Source organism: Periplaneta americana, chromosome 11, assembly GCF_040183065.1.
Source record: "Periplaneta americana isolate PAMFEO1 chromosome 11, P.americana_PAMFEO1_priV1, whole genome shotgun sequence".
NCBI lineage: Eukaryota > Metazoa > Arthropoda > Insecta > Blattodea > Blattidae > Periplaneta > Periplaneta americana.
Window position 1 is genome coordinate 158691161 of NC_091127.1, and position 23674 is coordinate 158714834.

General features: G+C 36.3%; 1 protein-coding gene across 1 annotated transcript in view; it reads right to left on the reverse strand.

The window, feature by feature from the left end:
- The window catches only part of PsGEF (Protostome-specific GEF), a 509082-nt gene that overhangs the window by 93582 nt on the left and 391826 nt on the right, over window positions 1-23674 (reverse strand). Inside the window, exons 14-18 of the mRNA XM_069840300.1 lie at window positions 17722-17901; window positions 12630-12722; window positions 10934-11101; window positions 6602-6703; window positions 1925-2038 (exon numbers count right to left, since the gene is read on the reverse strand). Of these exons, the coding sequence (XP_069696401.1) occupies window positions 1925-2038; window positions 6602-6703; window positions 10934-11101; window positions 12630-12722; window positions 17722-17901 (657 nt within the window). The remainder of the gene's footprint in view (window positions 1-1924; window positions 2039-6601; window positions 6704-10933; window positions 11102-12629; window positions 12723-17721; window positions 17902-23674) is intronic.

The following is a 23674-nucleotide window of genomic DNA, read 5'->3' on the forward strand; positions in this document are numbered from 1 at the left end:
TGGTTGTTTTCATTACGACAGAGACGCTGTTATTTTGAACTTGTGGGAATCCTTCTTCATTGGGTCTCCTTCCCTCTTTCCCAGATACTTCCGCCTATCATTCCTCTTATTGAGATTTAATTGGGTCTTGAGCCAGGAGTGGAGGCATGGTTCTCTATCAATTAGGGATGCATTGCTATAGGCCAAAAATAGGGTACGGATTTTTAGGTCGTTAAAATGTAATTTTACGTGTCTAAAATAGGATTAAAAGTGTAGCAAATAGTCTGTAAAGAATTGAAAATAGGCTCCAACAAAAAATAATGTTTTCTTTAAAAACATGTTGCAAATCAACAGGAATTCACTTCTAGAATTTAATAATTTTAAATGCTTATACACCGTTACCACCACTACTATTAAAAGTACAAGAACAACAAATATCTAACTAGTTATACATAAACTAAACAATTAAATGTGAAAAATAAGTTTTAGACATAAATTCAGTACACAAACAAGTCAAATATTATCAATTTTTACCGAGCCTCGTCCGCTAATGTCCATAATTAGCTTCACAATACATTACTGATACTTTTTCTAAATTTTCAACTAAAAAGCAATGCTGTCCCCCAACATAATTTGTATGCTGAAAATGAACGCTCCACATCCACTGAAGTAACAGGAGCGTATATCAATTTTGACACTAGTTGGACAGGAATGTTGTCCACACCTGTGGAGTAACGGTTAGCGCGTTTGGCCGCGAAACCAGGTGGCCCGGGTTCGATTCCCGGTCGGGACAAGTTACCTGGTTGAGTTTTTTTCCGGGGTTTTCCCTCAACCCAATATAAGCAAATGCTGGGTAACTTTCGGTGCTGGACCCCGTACTCATTTCACCGGCGTTATCACCTTCATCTCATTCAGACGCTAAATAACCTAAGATGTTGAGCGAGGTAAAATAACCTACGAAACTAAACAGGAATGTTACATTGTAAATCCGTGTTCTTCCCTGCTAGGATATACGAAGCAGTACGCAGGTCTTTCAGTCCTACAGTTCTATGCAGAACTTTCTCCAGTTTATCCCGTCCTTTATTTTCAATAGAACCAGGAACACATTTGGAATTTAAAATACAAATTTTGGAAATAAACATGGATATTTTACCTATTAGAGATAAAACATATTTAATAAGTCAAAATAGGTTTTGTCGTAAAAATAAGCATTTTTAGGCGCTATTAAAATACCAATTTTGGGCATAGTTTTACATGAAACGTGTGCTTGCAAGTTTTTATGAACTTATCTTTTAAGGATTAAATAGGTTTTTAACTAAAATTCGAAGTCTAGCCATACATTATCTTGTGAAACCTACCTGCGCGTAAGGGGGGTTCTTACTATAAGCTACGGTGCACACAAGCATTCGGTTTCACGAGATAACGAATGACCTATAACAATCAGTTAATTGTATTTGATGTTATATTTTCTATCAAATTGTTTGTTTTTTCGTTGGAATCTTTTGTAGCCTCACGAGACTTTGCCCTTTGTAAACATATCTGCAGTTTTAAATCGAAATGTCGATCTGCACATAAATCTGTCCATATTTCAGAGAATCTGTTATACTGAAAAAAACAGTTAACCAGTGTCTTTGGAACCTCAGAAAAGAGTATTTTACATAAAACTTACAATACGGAAATATAAGCGTTACCACCTTTCAGAAGAAAGCCATGCCAGGATTTCATTGTCTTTTAAAAATTCACTAACCTCTATTGGATTTGAATCCATTAAGTTTGGATAAAGCGGAAAACATAGTAAAATCTAGACCCCGAGAACTGCAGGGGATTTTTAAAATATATTTTTGTTGTACGTTGTTTTTCAGATTCAAAAACATCATTATTAGTCCAGTACATTATATAATAAGAATTGTTATGAACTCGTATTAATTCAGTATGTCAAACTCACCTTACAGCGGGTGAAAACAAGGCGACTTTCCAAGTCCTGCAACGATAACAATGGTCGACCCTCACCCTCTGGTTCCATCAGTCCTGACCCCATGGTCGCGTCGCGATACGTCGCCTGTAGATATGGTGGCAAACATTAATTCTTGCGTACATCAATAAACATGATTTAAGATCTTGTTATTTCGTAAGGTTTACTGTGGTACTTGACTGAGAATAGACAGAAGATAAATAGAAGTAGATTTTTAGGTAGTAGGCGTAACGATCATTGGGGATCATCAGTGCGGTTTTAGGCGTAATAGATCGACTATTGATCAGATTTTTTGTATTCGACAGATAATGGAGAAGAAATGGGAGTATAAGGGTACAGTGCATCACTTATTCATAGATTTCAAAAAGGCATATGACTCGGTTAAGAGGGAAGTATTAATTGATATTCTTCTTGAATTTGGTATTCCCAAGAAACTAGTTCGATTAATTAAAATGTGTCTCAGTGAAACATACAGCAGAGTCCGTATAGGTCAGTTTCTATCTGATGCTTTTCCAATTCACTGCGGGCTAAAGCAGGGAGATGCACTATCACCTTTACTTTTTAACTTCGCTCTAGAATATGCCATTAGGAAAGTTCAGGATAACAGGCAGGGTTTGGAATTGAACGGGTTACATCAGCTTCTTGTCTATGCGGATGACGTGAATATGTTAGGAGAAAATACACACACGATTAGGGAAAACACGGAAATTTTACTTAAAGCAAATAAAGCGATCGGTTTGGAAGTAAATCCCGAAAAGACAAAGTATATGATCATGTCTCGTGACCAGAATATTGTACGAAATGGAAATATAAAAATTGGAGATTTATCCTTCGAAGAGGTGGAAAAATTCAAATATCTTGGAGCAACAGTAACAAATATAAATGACACTCGGGAGGAAATTAAACGTAGAATAAATATGGGAAATGCGTGTTATTATTCGGTTGAGAAGTTTTTATCATCCAGTCTGCTGTCAAAAAATCTGAAAGTTAGAATTTATAAAACAGTTATATTACCGGTTCTTCTATATGGTTGTGAAACTTGGACTCTCAGTCTGAGAGAGGAACATAGGTTAAGGGTGTTTGAGTATAAGGTGCTGAGGAAAATATTTGGGGCTAAGCGGGATGAAGTTACAGGAGTATGGAGAAAGTTACACAACGCAGAACTACACGCATTGTATTCTTCACCTGACATAAATGGGAACATTAAATCCAGACGTTTGAGATGGGCAGGGCATGTAGCACGTTTGGGCGAATCCAGAAATGCATATAGAGTGTTAGTTGGGAAACCGGAGGGAAAAAGACCTTTAGGGAGGCCGAGACGTAGATGGGAGGATAATATTACAATGGATTTGAGGGAGGTGGGATATGATAATAGAGACTGGATTGGTCTTGCTCAGGATAGGGACCGATGGCGGGCTTATGTGAGGGCGGCAATGAACCTTCGGGTTCCTTAAAAGCCATTTGTAAGTAAGGCGTAACGATCATGTACGCTGGCAACACATTGCACTTCGCATTCTCAAAATTATTGAACATATCAAAAATCGTATTTGACAAAACTTGCGAATTAATGTAATATGTTCTCTTCCACTCTGTATACAGTGCAAGAGGTATAAGTGCCATTATTTTAACTGATGATTATTCATGTCGTAAAAAAGAACAAATGTCCTTACAATTTTTTTTTCTAATGGCAATATTTTACTAATTATTAACTTTTATAATACTAGGCGTTTTGCAACGTTGTTGGATGGGGAGGAAGGGTGTTTACAAGTACACAGTACAGCTCAAGCGGGTACAGACATTCGGGTACAAAACAGATGCTCTATTCTAATGCATGGGAGGACCAGGACAATTATTGCTTACATACAACGAGCAACAAATACAAACTTTCAACCTCATTAATAGAACATTATGGTAAATTTCCATTTTATTTAACAATATTGCTTCATATTTTAATTGTACATATAAAAAAGAAACAAGATGGTTTACTGCACAAAATCACACGAAATGTTTTTCTAATTCCAAATTTTAATCTCTCCCGCTTTCGTAAAGCAGTATCATTTTTAAAGAAATTTCTGGTTGTGTGATTTTCGAAACGGAGTAAAAGACTCCCAGTTTCTAATAACAACTGGTAGTGTCTTAGGCCAGGAGCATAGACAAGACTAATGGAGAAAAGGCAAGAGAAGACATGAGAAGAACGAGTGTAGGAATGAAGCGACTACCAGATATTAGTGAGTGTGAGGACTGAATAGATAGGGCGTTGGAGAGGTTATAGCGAAGAAGAGGAGTGCTAAAAAGTGCGTGCAGGAAAGTTAGGGGTGGCAAAAGTGTAAGAAAGGGAACAGAGAAGAAAGTGTTAAGTGTAAGAAGATAGGGTAAGAGTGTAATAAGATAAACTAACAAACAATGAATACAATGAGAATTAAAGTGGGGGGGGGGGGAAATATATATATGTGTGTACTGTATATATCTGAACAAATGTGAAGTGGAATGAGAGAGAAATTGGAAGTGTAATTTAAGTGAATTAGATATTTGATGTTTTTCAATGTTTTGGATTGGGAGTAGTAGCAGGGGTACTATAAATGTAGGAGTATTATCGAAATAAATATATGGATAGGGGTAATAAAATAGGAAATTTAGGAATGGAAGGAAAACAGTCTAGGTAGGAGGGAGAGCATAGAAGAGGATAGAGGGGGAAGGACATATAGCAATTCAGTCATAACAGAACATTAGAAAGCAATCAAGAAATTCTCGGCAAAGAATACATTAATAGAAAAGAGTTGTATGTATTAAAGGGATGGTGGATCGAAAAACAGAAATGTGAAGGTCCACCATAACTGTGAATTGTAAAGTTGACTGACAAATAAATATCATATCAATATCAATATCAATATCAATAATCGTTGAGAAACTGTTACAAAAATTAGGTAACCTTCTCTGTGGAAAATATTGGTGGTAATTCCTTCTTGCCGCACTTGAATTACGACGACTTTCTTCATAAATTAATAACATATGATATTCCTGAACTGTGAATGACATTGTAAGTTGTTTATCGAATACTTCTACTGGGAACTACCCTCCGCTCGGCAGGAGCCTTGTGGACAGGGAGCATGAACTCAGCTGAACTGTACGTCAGCTGCATGAATCCTACTGAACATGTTGCCACGTCTCTCAAGCCAGAATATTAACAAATTTAAGCATGCATTATTATCTAATTTCACGCAAACGTAATAGAATACAGAAATATGTATTTAAACTAACATTAACTCTTTGTTAGATATATCTACTGATGTAATTGTTTTCGTAATTAATTGTTTTTTTTTTCATATTTATTTACAATTTACATTTGAATTTACATTTGGATAGATACCCGAAATGAGCATATGCTCGTGCTCGGGTACAGTCCAGTAGTCTACATAAATTTTACAAGGTTCAAATAATAATGCTGATGATATAAAATAATAGTAACAATAATAATAACAATAATAATAATAATAATAATAATAATAATAATAATAGTGATAAAACAAAAATATTTACAATAATAAAATACTAAGACGGATAAAATAAAATATAAAACCACCAGCGAGAGTTAACACAACTTAAATAAGCATATAATAACCGGAAAAAAAAAATGAACTCGAAAATCAACAGAAAAGTTCGATGTATCGCAGACGACAGCAACCGCCGTATTGACATTGTGTTGTGCATTATTGGTAGTAGGGGGGAGCCGAAAGTCTACGTAACTGCCGTTCTGTTCGAATCTTCTCGTACAATCATGGGAAGTTAATGCTGTAAAAACAAAATGTCTACGAGTCAAACTGTTCATTATTACCAGGATAAATACAAATAATACTGAAATATATTAATCGAGTTTCAGTTATAGATCTCTCCATTTGTTCAAGAGGTATCATATCAAAATATTTTATGAATGGCGGGGAAGATATAAATTTCAATAACTTTCTAGTGACAAGTACAATCAAGTGTATCTGTGGCGATGCTAAGGAATCATTTATTGGAGATATACACTGTTATTAATTAAGAAAATGATCTATTTATATTTATTACAATGTTTTATCTTATAGGTTACATGCATCAGATAAGTACAATAAAAATTAGTACCATATAATGCTAGTAACACTTAAAAAAAATTATAATAAATTTTATCAAATATCATACAAACATTTTCACTTTATTTTTAAACTTAAGAATGTGTAAATTTCTTAGGTCTGGATTATTTTTCAATACTGAATTGTATAGTCTTGGTCCATAATTCCTACTGTGTCTTAATCCAGCTGTAGTGTGGCATTTAGGTTCTGCCAAAAGAGTTGGGATATTTAATTGTACTAACGATATAAACAGTATAACGCAAATAAAATAAGCAAAGAAATATTTTTTTCCTGGAAAACTATAACGTTTTGACCCTATGTTGTATGGACATTTTTGATCCTGTAGACCGTTCCCGACGACTGTGAAAAGGACGGCACTTATCCTCCTTATACCTTGTAGATGAGAAATTTGTTCAAATTCTGTTATACAATCGTTTGTTAGGTTGCTGGGACTGTATTTAAAGCTGTAAGAATAAAAAACAATTATTATTTTTCTTAGCTAAAATGTCACTTTTCAATGCAATTTTTAAAGTTCGAAACTGACCTGCAATTCCTGAACCACTCTTAATAAGGCAGAATAGTCTTCGTCCGTCACCTTCGTGTAGTTCAAGATTGTCTGCAGGAGTTTCAACACGTCTCGATAATGCTATAACGACACAACATTGTACATTATTACCAACATTTCTAGACTAAAAAATCTCGTAAAAATATATCCAAGACAAGGGCACGTAATTAAATCCAATAGAAGAAATTCACTTGTTAAAGAAAGATGTATTCAAACGACTCACTGCCTGAACCATTCCAGGTTGACTTAAGGGGTTAGGTACAGCTTACAGCACTAACATTTTTGGAAATATTCAACATTTTTATTCTCTATTAGGCCTACTGTATCTTGTACAAAGATGAAAATTGGTATGTGTAGAACACTGTCCTTTGCTATATGAAAAAAAAATATTTTTACGATTAAAAAAAATGTTTAGATTTTTTTTTTTTTTTCAAAATTCAAAACGGTGTCAGTTCACTGTGCAGTGATGAAGCGTTTCCCTCATAACTCATAAACTTGTTGACCTTTTTTATGTTATCTCTCTTTTATTTTATTGCTGAAACTCATGTTTACAATATCATGCTCTTTCAACTACATTCCTTAATAAATAATATATTTTTATTTTGTGTTAGAAGAAAATTTGGACTCTCACTCTGAGAGAGGAACATAGGTTCAGGGTGTTTGAGAATAAGGTGCTAAGGAAAATATTTGGGGCTAAGCGGGATGAAGTTACAGGAGAATGGAGAAAGTTACACAACGCAGAACTGCACGCATTGCATTCTTCACCTGACATAATTAGGAACATTAAATCCAGACGTTTGAGATGGGCAGGGCATGTAGCACGTATGGGCGAATCCATAAATGCATATAGAGTGTTAGTTGGGAGACCGGAGGGAAAAAGACCTTTAGGGAGGCCGAGACGTAGATGGGAGGATAATATTAAAATGGATTTCAGGGAGGTGGGGTATGATGATAGAGACTGGATTAATCTTGCACAGGATAGGGACCGCTGGCGGGCTTATGTGAGGGCGGCAATGAACCTTCGGGTTCCTTAAAAGCCATTTGTAAGTAAGTAAGTAAGTTAGAAGAAAATATTTGACCATTTTTTAAAAGAATTTATTTTTTATCAGACAATCTATCAAAGTTAGAGAAGTGATCTTGCATCATATTGTAGATATGACATGCATAAATACACACAGAAAATTTCATCGCAGAATCTTGGATAATTTTTTAGTTATGTGGGAAACGCTTCATCATTGCACAGTGAAATTAATTTTGAAAAGAAAAATGTAAATAATTTTTTTTAATCGTAAAAATATTTTTTTCATATAGCAGAAGGACAGTATTTTACACATACTAATTTCCATTATTGTACAAGATACAGTAGTGGAGCAACAAAATGTTGAATATTTTCAAAATTTTACTGCTGTAAGCTGTACCTAACCCCTTAAAGTGGATAGGAATGAGGGGTGCATATAATCTGTGGACAACTGACTTGTTTACTTTGTAGGTCAATGTAATGTGCGGATGGACTCCGCAATGTTTGAGGCAAGAGTACGGATATGCTTGCTGTCAGAAAGGGAGAGTCAAATGACATACTGCATTTTAAATTAAGGGTTGCCAAATGCATTGGGGACAAAATGTGTACAAGTCAGTGGAAGTCAGTGAAAGTCCGACAAATTTCAAAAGGTATTCTTTTTCAGACAATACAAAACGTATTGGAGGACTACTGGGTGTTCATTTCAAAATGTGTCATGACGTCACTGTTGATGAGTCAGCGATTTGAAGCGAGTTTCAGCTTTTGTGTCAGAGAAGTTGCCTATTAATCAAGGCGTTCAATCTGAACTTGAGAACATGTACGGTATAACTTGAACGTCGTAGCAACAGATGGCGGTCTGTACGGTCTGTGTGCTACCATAACCTCTTTCGAACTGTGTTTTTCACGGCCAAGTCGTACGCAGGGTATTTGTTATCATCGGTTGCGTACGGCAACATTCCACAACACAAATCAAATGCTCCGTGTCCATGTTGACCGTCGAAGTTAATGTCAAAAAATACGGAAGTAATCGTCTTAACCCTCTCCCCATATCCCGATAGTAAGAAAAAAAACTCAGTTCAGTACGTGTTTCCAAACAGTTCACAATCCTGCCACTACAGGCGTTACCGTACGTATCGGTAAGTACTCTTCTGAATGAACGCCGTACTTGCTAGGCAACTTCTCTGGCAGATACGTAATACACTTCTGCGGAAGTGTAGGAAGATTGAATTCTCTAGGCTCATCGACTAGCCACGTGACGGCATACAGCGAGCCTTGACACACTTTGAACTGAACACCCAGTATATCGGATTATGCAATCAAGGACGACTATTTTCATTCAAAACTTCATGACAGAGATACCATTGTCAGTTTGCATTCTTTTCTCTACAATGAATTACAGTCACCACGATTCAAAGAGTTGATTTAATATGCATTTTATAACTCAGGATACATTAATGATCCCATTGAATTGTTTAAAGTGCGATGCAGTACGCTTTTCACATACCAGGAGTTAACTTTTGCGACATTTGTGGAGGTTCTTTCTACATCAGGTGCCCATGGTGCACTGTAAAGTTCTGTTTTGATCATTTTATGAATGTTGGTGACTTGCACTTTGCCCACTGGAGCATTTTTTGTTAATTAAGACTGATAAATCAGCAAATATATTGATGTCTCTGAAGTTCACACTTCGAATTTGTACCTCCATTTCCCATGACCATTAGCAGCTAAAAGGTATATCAATAAACTCTACCAATGCATACTATGTGTCAGTATACAGGGTGTTATAAAAGTATCCAATATTTTAGGAGGTGCTAGTATGCATCAAAACAAAAAAAGTCTAATAAACATGGGTCCTACAACACACACTTGCCTGCCGATCCGGAGTTGCGGGCTCGATTCCCGCTTGGGCTGATTACTTGGTTGGGTTTTTTCCGAGGTTTTCCCCAACCATAAGGCAAATGTCAGGTAATCTGTGGCGAATCCTAGGCCTTATCTCGCCAAATATCATCTCGCTATCACCAATCTCATCGACGCTAAATAACCTCGTATTTGATACAGCGTCGTTAAATAACCAAGTAAAAAAACACATACTTTCTGAGATTTGAACATTTGTTCACAGGAAGTGCTCAATGTGACGTCCATTCATGGCAATGCACTTCCCTGCCTTTCGGAGTAAGGAATCACGGACTCTCTGAAATTGACCTGGTTGTTCTTGATAACCAAAAGTCTAAGGGCCGTATTCATAGACATTCTTAGCGCGGGCTTTCGGTGGATGGTCAGCGAACTAACGTTTTTCGTATTTATAAACCAGTGTTAGCGACATATGATATAAATCCTGTTTAGCACGCTCGTAGCGCGGGCTAGCGAAATGTCTATGAATAGAACCCTAAAGGATTTAGATTTGAGGAACGAGCAGGCCAAGGTGTGGGGCCTCCCAAACCAATCCAGCGGTCCTGAAATGTCAGCGTTAGGTGTTCACGCTCATTGCGGAAAAAATGTGCTGGTGTGCCATCGTGCATGAACCACATCTGTAGTCTTTGCTGACATGGCACACATTCCAGCAAGGTAGGCAATACGTTAATAAGAAAGTCCTGATAACGAGCCCCAGTTAATCTCTGTGGTAGCACGTATGGCCCTATTAATCTATCACCAAGAATCCCTGCCCATATGTTGATTGAAAATCGTTGCTGATGCCTTGTTTCGTCAACTGCATGGGGATTTCATCAGCCCACACATGGTGATTACTAAAATTCACAACACCATATCTGCTGAACCCCGCTCATATCCGCAACCAGAGTTTTGTTTTCAGTATTCCTTGCGACGTATCAGTATTCCATGCCAGGGGTGTCACCTACGGTATGATTATCTGGTAGCCTGCTGTATTGAAGGGCAGAAAAATGCATTACCGTAAATGGACGTCACATTGAGCACCTCCTATGAACAAGTATTGAGATCTCAGAAAGTATGTGTTGTAGGACCCATGTTTATTATACTTTTTTTTTTCTTGCATTGATGCATACTATCACCTCCTAAAATATTAAATACTTTTTTAACACCCTGTATATTTCATTCTGAAAACGCACAGGCGAACTGGAGAGGTCTACTTGTAAGTTCATAAAATGGAAACTATTTCACTCCAGGATAGGTACGGTCGACAGAATATGAACTTGAAATCTTCCAGATTCCTTGAAGAGAATACCAGGTACATTCTGTGTCGTGTCAGTTTCAGAAAGCTACTGTCAGAACTTCATTTCGTGTAGTGGAGGTGGGCAAAGGAAGACACATGTCACTACCTCGAGTGGTTTGTGGATGAAGGCGGTGAGATCCGGCCGTCGCCGTGGAACGGGAGGCTCGACAATGATGCGCATGAACTCAGAGTTTCGAGTCTTGGAAGCCAGCAAACAGTCCGCCTTCTTTAGCCCTGAGAAGTAACGTCGGTAGCCTGCAGTCATGATGGGCATCTGCAACAGGGAAAGCCACTTTCTTTATACTTCTGTCTCTCTTTCTAACTCCACTAAACAGTCGTCAACTTACTTTTAACTTATTTCACTCTGCTAGCCACAACATGCGCGCAATCTTCTCCTACGGTGTAGGCCTATAACTGTTTATCGAACTCGGCCATATTCACGAGTTTGCGCATTGCGCATTACCATATTATTAAGTATTAGCATCATTGCTGCACACGAGCTGGCAGAGGGATAGACATAGACATAGGCTGAGTTATGGGGGGCGCGGGGGGCACTGCCCCCCTCCAAACCTCTCTCAACTCTTCTTTTTCTATTAACGTTAGAAAACATTAAATTCAAAAGGTTTTTCTTGCTTTTATTTATGATTAAATTTCTGTGCTTAAATTGGAGACACTTGTGGAGTAAGGGCCAGCGCGTCTGGCCGCGAAACCAGGTGGCCCGGGTTCGAATCCCGGTCGGGGCAAGTTACCTGATTGAGGTTTTTCCGGGGTTTTCCCTCAACCCAATACAAGCAAATGCTGGGTAACTTTCGGTGCTGGACCCCGGACTCATTTCACCGGCGTTATCACCTTCACTTCATTCAGACGCTAAATAACCTAGATGTTGATACAGCGTCGTAAATGAACCCAATTAAAAAAATAAATAAAATAAATTGGAGAATTAATGTTTTCAGATCATGAGTCTGGACTATGATATTTATTTTAAATTTTTTAATGTTTAAGAATTGCTATACCTCATTTGAGGAATGGAAGCACTGTAATGTTTCTTTTGTAACAGCCTGTACTCATGTGTTAGAAGTCTGCAGGTGTTCAGGCCGACACTTGGAGAAATATGAATAACATACTGCACAACAATGCAGAAAAAAGAAAAGTGATCTCGATATAATATGTAAACTTAAAGACGAGCGATTAAATAAAATATTTAGAATTTACACTTCATATGATATCTAAAGGAAGATAAAGTCAGATAAAGTTTCTGTTAGCACTGTTACGTAGTGTTATTGATGTATACATGTGTTTGTGTATGAAAGAGAGAAATATAGGTATAGGGAGACTGTCTTAAGTTACGCCCTATTATAGGCCTAATTTGTAGTAGACCTACAGTTCAAGCCCTATACAACTCGGTCTGAAACATTGCGAGTATGGATGTAACACTGTAACAAACATCCCTCGAAAATACCTTTTAGTAATCCTACTCCGATTTATTGTAACACGGTCAAGCTATAATGGGAGGAGGAGGAGGTAAATGATGTCCCCCATAACCCCGTTATATGGGGATTCTATGGTTTTGCTTTGCCCCCCCCCCCAAGGAAACGATTCTCTCTCTGCCTATGAATATAGAGCAGACAGACTGACAGAGACTTGTCTAAAGTGTTGTCACATCTGATGCAACATTTCATATAAGCCTACGTAAAAAAAAAATTCGAAATAATTTTTTCTCATCATCACAACTCTTTCGTACGTCTATCAACTAAAAAGGAATGAAGTCTTATTTATTTTTTGTTGCAGGATTATTGACGTACTTTCTTGAGGTAGACTCTGCCCAGAGACTGTCCGTAAGGCTCCGCCTCGTCGTGAATTAGCTGCTCCAAGGTGTCCTCAGTCAGACGAAGCAGCTGCAAACAAACAAGCAATAGAACGAGTCAAGTTGTCATCTCTAGAAATTTCATTAAGTGACTAAAAAATTTGTATCCTTAATGCCTACCCGAATATACTTCCAATACGAATTTTAATAATTTTATTACAAGTTTATTGTAACTTATATCTACAGGGTGTAACGAAAAATGTGGGCAAACTTCAGATATGGATTTCTCACATGTATAAAAAATGGTTATACAGGGACATCATTTTATTTTTACTAACATTTTTAATATTAACCTGGCTATACCTTTGGATCAACGCCGTTTGCTACCCCCTTCCACGACTGGAGTTCGATGATACTGGCGTAATGTACAAACAAATCAATTTACTAGGTATAGGAGGGAAGAAAAGTAGTTCGTCCATTTACGTAAACTAGGAAATATCGCGATTTTGAGTTCGATAAGTTTCATTAGGTTTTTGTTTAATCAAAATACAGCACAGTATTAACAATGTGTGTTTTTACTCACGAACTGAGCTGTCCATGTGGACGTATTCATTATGCACTGTATATTATACGGTCTATAGCACATTAGCGTACAATATAGAGAATGAAGTTAAATTGAAAAATAATCATAATATGGATATTTAAACACATTTTTTAAAATGGTGGCCGTTCATTTCGATACAGGCTTCAGTTCTAATGTGCATATTATCACACTATAGACTATTGCATCTAATCTCAATTACCAGTTTCGTTCTTCGTACTAGTAACTCATGTTGAAATAAGTCTGTACCTACTCTACGTACTGTGAATTCAATCTTCACTTCTGCCCGATCCGAAAAGATAAAATTACTCAGACATGCTATCTACTGTCCGTCCAAGTGGTTATGTCATAGGGTCTTAGAAAGGGGGGAAATCACGTGACAGTTAATTACTTAACGAGGCCCTTCTATTTAAGTTATTTTAAACAGTTGTATAATATTACGTAGACGTCCAATTCCTAACAGAAATTAATGTTCTCAGAAAAGAGCTAAGACAGCCCAGCCACTAGCTGGCGAATAAAAGCTGGTGGGGGAAACCGGGATACGACGTAGGCAAATGGACTACAGTACCTATGCGAAAATACCATTCAATATTGAAAGCTCTTTCGTCACTGGAAAACGCGAACATATTTTTGGAACATACTGTTTGCTATGACCGTAAAGCTACTATGACTGTATATGCGGTCTTGGATCTGTGTGGAGGGCGGTTGAACTTCATTAGTAGAAGGGATGGGAGTGGTACAATAAAAATTGAAGTAAAAATAAAATGATGTCCTTGTATTAACACTTCGTATATAAATGGATAGGCCTACCTACATTTATAATAATTTAAAGTGCAGAATCGCCTTTTACTCGCGATATTTGAAATTTGCGTGCAATATAGACTCCGACAATGAATAACTATAAGCCGCTGACCATAGTAGGAATTTATTTTATTTTTTGAAAACTTCTGCAAATGTTTTTTTAAAACAATCTGACATAGGTTCTTCATAGAAAGAATTACGACAAACCTGGAACATTTTCTGGAAAGAGTTTATTCAGTTCGCTTCACTTGCCAATGAGTACGCGAGATATCTGTTCTTTTTTTTTTTAAGTAAAGAAAGAGTAAAATAGATTTTGATTTCTCTAAATATGACAGGGAGTGAGCTAATGTTAAATTATACGTTTCTAGTAGGCTATATTTGTTAGACATGTGTGTAAACCATTAAATTATTATATTTTACTAGATACCGATACTAGGTTATTTTCAGTGGCGAAGCTAAGGTACTGTCGATGACACAGCTCATCTGCCCTGAACCTTGGGGAAGTTAGGGGTGTTGTTTAGAGGGGTGTGAGGCTAACTTTGGAGCAAGCGGCTGGCTAACGGTACTTTTGGTGTGAATACACTCTGCTTAATCCCCTTTCTATTTTCTTCAAAAAAACATTTCTCTCTCTTCATTTGTAATTGGAAGACGAAGGTGAACGTTTGCTTAATAGAATTGCTGGTATAAATATATATTCAAAGTTAAGACGTAGCAATATAACTTTCATGTGTAGTGTACTCCATAGTAACGTGGCAAGGAATTACTAAATCAATGTTTTTATAATGCATGCTACATTGTACTTCGAACTTTCTCTCCATCCACTCCATCCACTATTAGTGCGAAACTACTACCCCAACCCCGCATTCCTTCCAGGGCAGATGAACTGTATCACTGACAGTATAAATACTGGGTAGGTTGAAAAAAACTGCTTCTTTATATCTTTTTATACAGCAGTTGTTTCTCAGCTTTCCTGTCAATTTTTTTTTTTGTGACACAGATCTCACAAGAAGATGATGACCACTCATTTCCACCCTCAAACAGAATACAGGTATAACAATATAACTTATTTGTCTCAGAGCACTCTGTTAGCCAAGGATATTTCTTATACCATAACAATTGAAAATTTCTATTCTGTGTTCCTCCATCCGCTATTTTAATATATATATAATGCGGTGTCAATCTCCTATCTTTGTAAGCACATTTTGTTTCAGAAGTCCAACTCGGAAACTGTTTCTCTTTCAATTCTACAAACAATGACCTCAATGTTTTCTCAGTACGAGACATTTTATACAAAATTAATATGTAAAACATACATGCATGCACTTTTGATTAAACTAACACTATACAACGCAGAGCATTTACAGAACACCAATATAGCGCAACGTATTATTATGATGGTGAGCTGTAGCGAATCGATACCCTCTCTCCCCGGTCCCTCCTCAAGCTTGCGAGTCAAGGTCGTTGCCGTGTTTATGAAGAGACTCCTGTCACAAGCATCTCGCACTGAATTCTCCATCCTGAAATGACTGCCAACAGCGAACTTAATACAGTGAAACTTCCCAATAGCGGACACAGCCGGGGAAAAATTAAATGTCCGTTATTGAGAAGTGTCCGCTATTTAGAAAATCGTTAGTATGTATACAGTACATTAAAATTCCTCATACATATTCAACACTATATTTTACAGTACAGTACAGTAGACAGTGAGATTGTTTACAGTATTCATGCAGAGAGAAATCGTACCAGTAAATGTTTTGTAAATGAAATAAACATCAGTCACTGTACCACTTCACCTTACACAAAGAAATCTAGAATTGCATTCTCAGTGTATGATTTTAAAATAACATCCTTGTTTTTCAAAATTTCACTAATCTGAGTTTTTCCCACATTAAACTTTGTGGCCAGCTCTCGAACACTTAATTTCTCCTTCTCACTATGCTTTACAATGTCCACTTTCTCTTTTAGTGACAAACGTTTACGTTTTTGTGACATTTTTTATGTGACTGTACTTCCGAACACTCAACTTGACAAACTAAGAAAGTATGGACTGCTCACGTACAGTATCACTAGTGCTCAATAAAGTACAAGAACGTTCAAATGCACGATAATGATTGTTACAAAGAATTCCGTTTAATTTACAACCGTCTTTTTCTTTTTTTCTTTCACGCTGTCCGTTATTTGGAAGTTTTAATTGTTGTTGGGAGATACATTTCAGTGTCCGCGTCCGTTATTGAGAATGTCCGCTATTTGGAGGAATTTTGTCATAAGGGCCAGTGTTATTTTGCAGGGGAATTTTAAAATGTCCGCTATTGGGAAGTGTCCGTTAAGGGAAGTTTCACTGTATATGGAAGGTATGAGAGTGAAACCAAGTGTTACAATACGTCGTTATCACAGACTTACAGGCCTACTGTTAGTGGGTGTAATAACTCAAATTTTTTTGGGTAACCTAAGCTTCTTAAGAACTTCGACACTGGTTATTTTAACACTATATAACATACCAACATATATGGCATTCATAGACTACGAAAAAGCCTTTGATAAGGTCAATAGAAATGAATTATGGCGTATTTTAGAACAAAAAGTATACCGAAATATTTAAAAACAATAATAAGAAGTTTACATGTAGACAACAAAATAATGATAGAAACAAGAACAAAGAACGAGGATAAAATAGCAACAATTAACAAAGGAGTGAGACAGGGTTGTCCTCTCTCACCACTGCTTTTTAATATACATATTGACAATGTCATAGGAGAATGGCAGATACATCTAGAGACTCATTTTAAAATTAAGAATAGGTTTTTAGACACAATTTTATTTGCAGATGACCAAGTTATAATCTGTAGCTCAGAGGATAATTTACAAAAATCCATATATCAATTAAATAATGTAAGTAAAAAGTATGCATTAAACATCTCCACAGCCAAAACAAAAGTACATACTAGCATTTCAAGGGTCCAATACAATCAGGGCTAAAATCATTTTAGAAGGAAAAATGATAGAGCAAGTACACAATTTTAATTATTTAGGCTGCAATGTATCCTACGTTAAAATGATGATGTAATAAAAAGGATTAATAAATTTAACTATATGTGTGAAACAATAAAAAGAAACCTCAAACAAACTAGGAAAGAAACTTAATTAAAATTTTATAAAGTAATGGCAGTGCCCATTTTCCTATATGGCTCGGAATGTTGGACATTAAGAAAAAGTGAAGAGAGAAAAATAGAGGCCGCCGAAATGCGATTCCTAAGGAGTATAGCTGGCTACACTTTGTTAGACAAAAGGAGAAATGATGACATCAGAAAGGAATTAGGCATCTTTAAACTAACAGAGATGATACACCAATATAGAACTAAGTGGAGGGAACATGTGGAAAGAATGGAAGAATACCGCATTGCAAAACTGCTATTAGATTACAGACCAACAGGCAAAAGAAACATTGGCAGACCAAAGAAAAGATGGACTCAACAAATGTTTAATGCATGAGACCGGAACAAGCTTTTAGAGGCTTAAACCTTGACGATGATGATGATGATATTTTTTGTAATACGTTTACTTATACATGGAACGCAACTTGAGTTAGCTTCTCTGCTCAAAATTTCATGCTGAACACTGATGGATAAGAGTGGCTGTGCTCTGGCCAACTGTATTTCGCTAGGCAAGAACAAGCAGTCCTCTTTCATACCTCCTCGGCATTTTGGAAGAGCGTGTAATGCTCGTTTGCGTTGAGCAGATCCCTCCTTTCGGAGAGGGGCACCAGGAACCTGCTGAGTCCGAACTGTAGGCACAGTGCGTAGTGCTGCTCCTTGTTCAGCAGCTGGTACACTGCCCGACGACGAGCCTCCTCCCTGTTCAGCGGTTCAGTCTGAAACAAGACCTGTGCAAAGCTGCAGACAAGAGTGTCACTTACAAAAATGATGGTCGATGTGCAATAGTATCAAACAATGAAATTCAGGGCTATAATCATGGATGGGCAACTCGTGCTCCCAAAGTGCTAAAAAAAACTTGAAAGAGAGAAAGGCAGACGGAGCCAGCCGCAGCAGTTACAAGTTGTTTGTAGTTTCGCTGCAAAAGCAGTACACTGCCACGGTGCGCTCTGGCGGCTCATGCAGGTGGTCGTGATATCTATTCCACGATTTGAATTTCAGAATGACGCATGATACAATAATTATAGTAATTTTAGACAGGCTATACCTGAACATATAACAAAATTATGTTATTTTCTAGCTTTGTAAATTAGTTTAGTACTGGAAACACAACCTGAATACAACCTTTTCAAGATACAACAAACATAGCTGCAACACTTATTTATTATTACACTATTTGTTAATATTTATTATATGTCTTATTTGAAACATAGAACGCTAGAATTTATGCCTTTATACATTAAAGAGTATTCCTCTGTTGACAGAAAGGTAATAGTCTGCATTCGCAAACAATAACAAATTCAAGGAAGTATTTTTTACATGTCACGGCAGATGAAATAAGCTTACTTCTGAGCTCTTTCTTTACTTTGAGAGCTTTTACACTTCTTTCTTGTATTATACAGTATACAGGGTGTTTAAAAAATACGGGGCATAATTTCAGGTATGTATTTCCCACATGTAGACAATCAAAATACCGGTACTTCATTACAACATGTGTCCGGAAATGCTTCATTTCCGAGTTATGGCCTTCACAACATTGAAATTCACCGGAACGTTTTTCTTTCCGCAGGTCGTTGCCATTACAGAAGATGTTCAAAATGTCCACCTCCTGCTTGAATACAGACCTCACATCGATGTCTTATTGACCTGCGAACACGATCCCAAACTCCAGAAGTATTGCGTATTTCCTCAGAACATGCCACAATTCGATTCCGAAGGGATTCCAAATCAGGCACCGGAGACGAATAAACCAATGATTTTAAATGGCCCCACAAGTAGAAATCGAGAGGGTTCAGATCAGGTCAGGTGAGCGTGGAGGCCAAGCAATTGGGCCACCTCTACCTATCCATCGATCAGGAAACCTTCGATTCATGTACCGGCGAGCCGTACGACTGAAGTGTGCAGGAGGGCCATCATGCAAGAAGTGAATGTGTTGACGATTGATCAGTGGAGTGTCTTCTAAAACATGAGGTACGGTGTTTTCCAGGAAGTTTGTGTACGCCTGCCCCGTAAGTCTCTTTACAAGTACATGGGGTCCAACTAATCGATCACCAATGATACCGGCCCACATGTTGAGGGAGAACCGCACCTGGTGATGAGATGGAACAGTTGCACGTGGGTTTTCATACGCCCATACATGTTGATTGTGGAAATTTGTTATGCCATCTCGTGTGAACTGTGCTTCATCTGTAAATAATACTAAGACAGGAAAGTTCGGATTTACACCACACTGCTGCAAGAACCACTGACAGAACCTAACTCGAGCAGGGTAATCTGCTGGTGACAGGGACTGTACACGTTGCAAATGATAAGGATACAATTGATACTCTTTCAACAGTCTCCAGACAGTCGTATGAGGAACATTGACTTGCAAAGCTACCCTTCGTGTGCTGATAGAAGGAGTCATGTTCACAGCCTCCAGAATCTCCTCCTGTACTTCTGGAGTTGTAGATCTTGGTCGTCCCCTTCCCAAACCAGGAGAGTTAAATTTCCCATACTCGCACAGACGGTAATGGAGACGTACAAATGTCTTCCGATCTGGACATTGTCGCTGTGGGTACCTCTCCTGGTACAAACGACGAGCCAGCGCAGCATTGCCGTCCGCCTTACCGTACATGAAGTGTATCTCTGCGAGCTCTTGATTTGAATACATGTCGCACAGTCTAACGCCTACACAACACTGAATGTAACCTTCGCCTCGGAATGAACTGTCAGAGTGCCCTCTTAATGTCTCCTTAGACGGCAACGACCTGCGGAAAGAAAAACGTTCCGGTGAATTTCAATGTTGTGAAGGCCATAACTCGGAAATAAAGCATTTCCGGACACATGTTGTAATGAACTATTTTGATTGTCTACATGTGGGAAATACATACCTGAAATTATGCCCCGTATTTTTTAAACACTCTGTATATGGAAGCAAAGAGTATATTTGGAAATTCTGACTTAGGCAACATTACGAACAGTTCGATTCCTGATTTTGCTGGAATCTGAGTGGCGTGCTGTTCTGTAGATTTATTAATTCAAGCTATAAATTTTCAGGATTTTCTATCGGCGTAAGCCAATAAGATTTTAGAAAAATTTCGATTCCTTGTCAATTGTTACTGTTTCTCCAAACTTAGCAGTGAATTCTGCTGTAGGTCTTGAAGTAGGGTCTTATATTTGTTAAGAAGATTTTCTTATCACTCTTCAAGATAGTTTATAGTCAAAGAAAGTGAAGTTGTCTATGTTCTACATGATACTGCCACATTTCAAATTTATCCATAAATGTTCTTAGCTAGTCGATTATATGTCGTGTAATTCTGTAACTCGCACGCACAACGTGCTAATGATATTTGATTCCAGTCTCACCTTGTTGATACGCCATTAACTTTAGCTGTTCTAAAGCAGATGCAGACAATATTTCTTTACTAAAACCTTCACTGTTTATTTGTAACATAAAATGTTATGCGTAAGAAAGTGTAATAGAATACAAGCTTTACCTCTCTTCTTAATAAAAAAAAATCTCTTTTTACTCGTAACTAAAGGGAAATGATCTGGGAATTATATTGTTTTTCATTTAAAACGAGCCGCCACTTATTGCAGACGCGATCGAACTTGTGTCTTGAAAGAACCGCACACAGACACTACAGCTAGTACAGAGTCCGTTCTACCTGCACTGAGATTGTGTTGACACTTTGAGAGCACGAGTTGCCCACCCATGGATATAATAATAGAAAAATAATTATTATGTAATAATGAAAAATGTGAAACTTTTTACACCTAAACCATCAATAGCAGGATGCCAATATTTCAACAAACTACCAGAAAATATAAAGATCAGTTCTGTCATGGTGACCATACGGGCCCATACATCGTATGGGAACCTACAATTTGTTTAATTAATCGTATGAGGAAAAGAAAATTTTGTCTGTACGGAGCCATACGGCATATGAGTGCCTAAGTTTTGTACGCGGAGATCTGTATAGATCTTAGATCATCTCTTGCTGTTCCTAATGTATTTTGTTTGATGTTCATAAACAAAAATTATCCACCTCTGCAGCGATGGAATCCAGAATTACATAAAATAACTAGCCGTACCCGTGCGCTCCGCTGCACCCGTTAGAAATAAATATAAAGTAATTACATAATTAAAATAGGACATTTGATCCAGGGAACATTCGTGTTTGATAGAAGGATAAATCGTTTAATATGTTACTTAATTGAAATTGTATTTAAATAATTAAATTGCGATCATTTTGGTCCAGAGACCACTCATTTGGTGCAATGACAATTCCTTTAACATGTTTCTTATTTGTTATTACACGCAACTATAGTTTAATGAAGATTGACATATCATTTAGTTTTATTGTGTAAACTTTATATTACTTGCTATATGGTTCCATTGAATTATGATAACTTAATTTTAACCCTTGTTTTCTACGTCTTCAGTAAATGGCGCTTGGCCCTCTATGGTTCTGAAACCTTCAAATAACTTAAATAGTGATACAGCATAAACAGTGATATGTAATTATATTTCTTTGTTTCGAAAATGTAAGAATTCACGATCTCCTATGTACCGTTGCCATGGAATGAATAACTGAAATGTGTTTTTTCTTTCTACTCAAAAATTTTATATTTTGCACATGGGAATTACTGCAGGAACAACAACGCTACAATCTGAGGCGGCGGTGAAAATGTATTGTATTGTTATTTTAAAAGTCTATCAGACCTACCAAATTTTGCATAGAATAAAACTTATCGGAAATCAATAATAAGCGAGATATTTCGATTTATTTAATTCAGGCCCCCTTATAACCCCCCTTTTAAATAAAGTATTTTGAATGCCATATAGCCTAAAATCTAAGTTATAACGAACTTAATTTATATTCCAATTTTCATATACATCGGTTCAGCCATTATCGCGTGAAAAGGTAACAAACATACAGACAGACATACGAACAAAATTGTCAAAAAAGCTATTTTCGGTTTCAGGGTGGTTAATTATATATGTTAGGACCAATTATTTTTGGAAAATCGAAAATTACCAGCAAAATTTCGGCTACAGATTTATTATTAGTATAGATATAGATGGTTGAAAAACAAGAAGTGCTGCAAATAGGCTACACACTCCAAGATTCATCGAGACAAGTGTGCATCTACGGTGGTGCTACAATCATGGTGTATTTTTCTTTAAATCAAACTTGTACAATTAAAATGTAAAGCAAAACAATTTCTTTACTTCTTTTTTAATGTTAAAAAAAAGCATTAAATGACAGTCGGAGAGAGAGAGAGAGAGAGAGAGAGAGGGGGGGGAGAGTAAAATATATTTCTAGGGAGAAAACAAGGAGTGGGGCGTATGGCCAAGAAAAGAATTACCATGACAGCACTGATAAAGAGTACTTGATTCCCAAAATACATTTGAACACAAGTTACAGGAATACCTAACCAGTAGAGTCCTGCGTTTGGTTACTTTGAGTACAAGTTAGATGCACATGGATCATTCTAGCTTCGCTTGCAAAGGAGAACTCTGACTGGTCAGCCCGCTCCGTTTCGTGTGCTTACATCTGCTTATTCGTATAGGGAGTAGAGGCGTTGAACAATGAGAATGCTATTCACGTATAAAATTTACTGTCATTTGTATTTAATAACAAACAACATATTTTTATTTAAAGCCATAATTAGTGCTATAGAAGATTATTTTCACAATAAGTAAAAGGAATCTAGATTCTAGATAGGCCTACTTTTTTGTTTGATAATATATTTTTCACCCAAAAGTAAAAGCCAATGTTCATTACTTTTCGCCTATTTACAGACTTTATAATAGTTAAACTACATTTTTTAAAATAAATAAATAAATAGATAAATAGGTAAATAGATAAATAGATAAATAAATAAATGAATAAATAAATAAATAAATAAATGAGTAAGTAAATAAATAAGTAAATAAATAAGTAAATAAGTAAATAAATAAATAAATAAGTAAATAAATAAATAAGTAAATAAATAAGTAAATAAATAAATAAAGAAGTGAATAAATAAGTAAATAAATAAGTAAAAAAATAAGTCAATAAATAAATAAGTAAATACATAAGTAAATAAGTAAATAAGTAAGTAAATAAATAAATAAATAAGTAAATAAATAAGTAAGTAAATAAGTAAATAAATAAATAAGTAAATAAATAAGTAAGTAAATAAATAAGTAAATAAATAAATAATTAAATAAATAAGTAAGTAAATAAGTAAGTAAATAAATAAATAAATAAGTAAATAAATAAGTAATAAGTAAGTGAATAAATAAATAAATAAATAAATAGATAAATAGGTAAATAGATAAATAGATAAATAAATAAATGAATAAATAAATAAGTAAATAAATGAGTAAGTAAATAAATAAGTAAATAAATAAATAAATAAAGTAAATAAATAAATAAATAAGTAAATAAATAAATAAATAAATAAGTAAATAAGTAAATAAATAAATAAATAAAGAACGTAATAAATAAGTAAATAAAT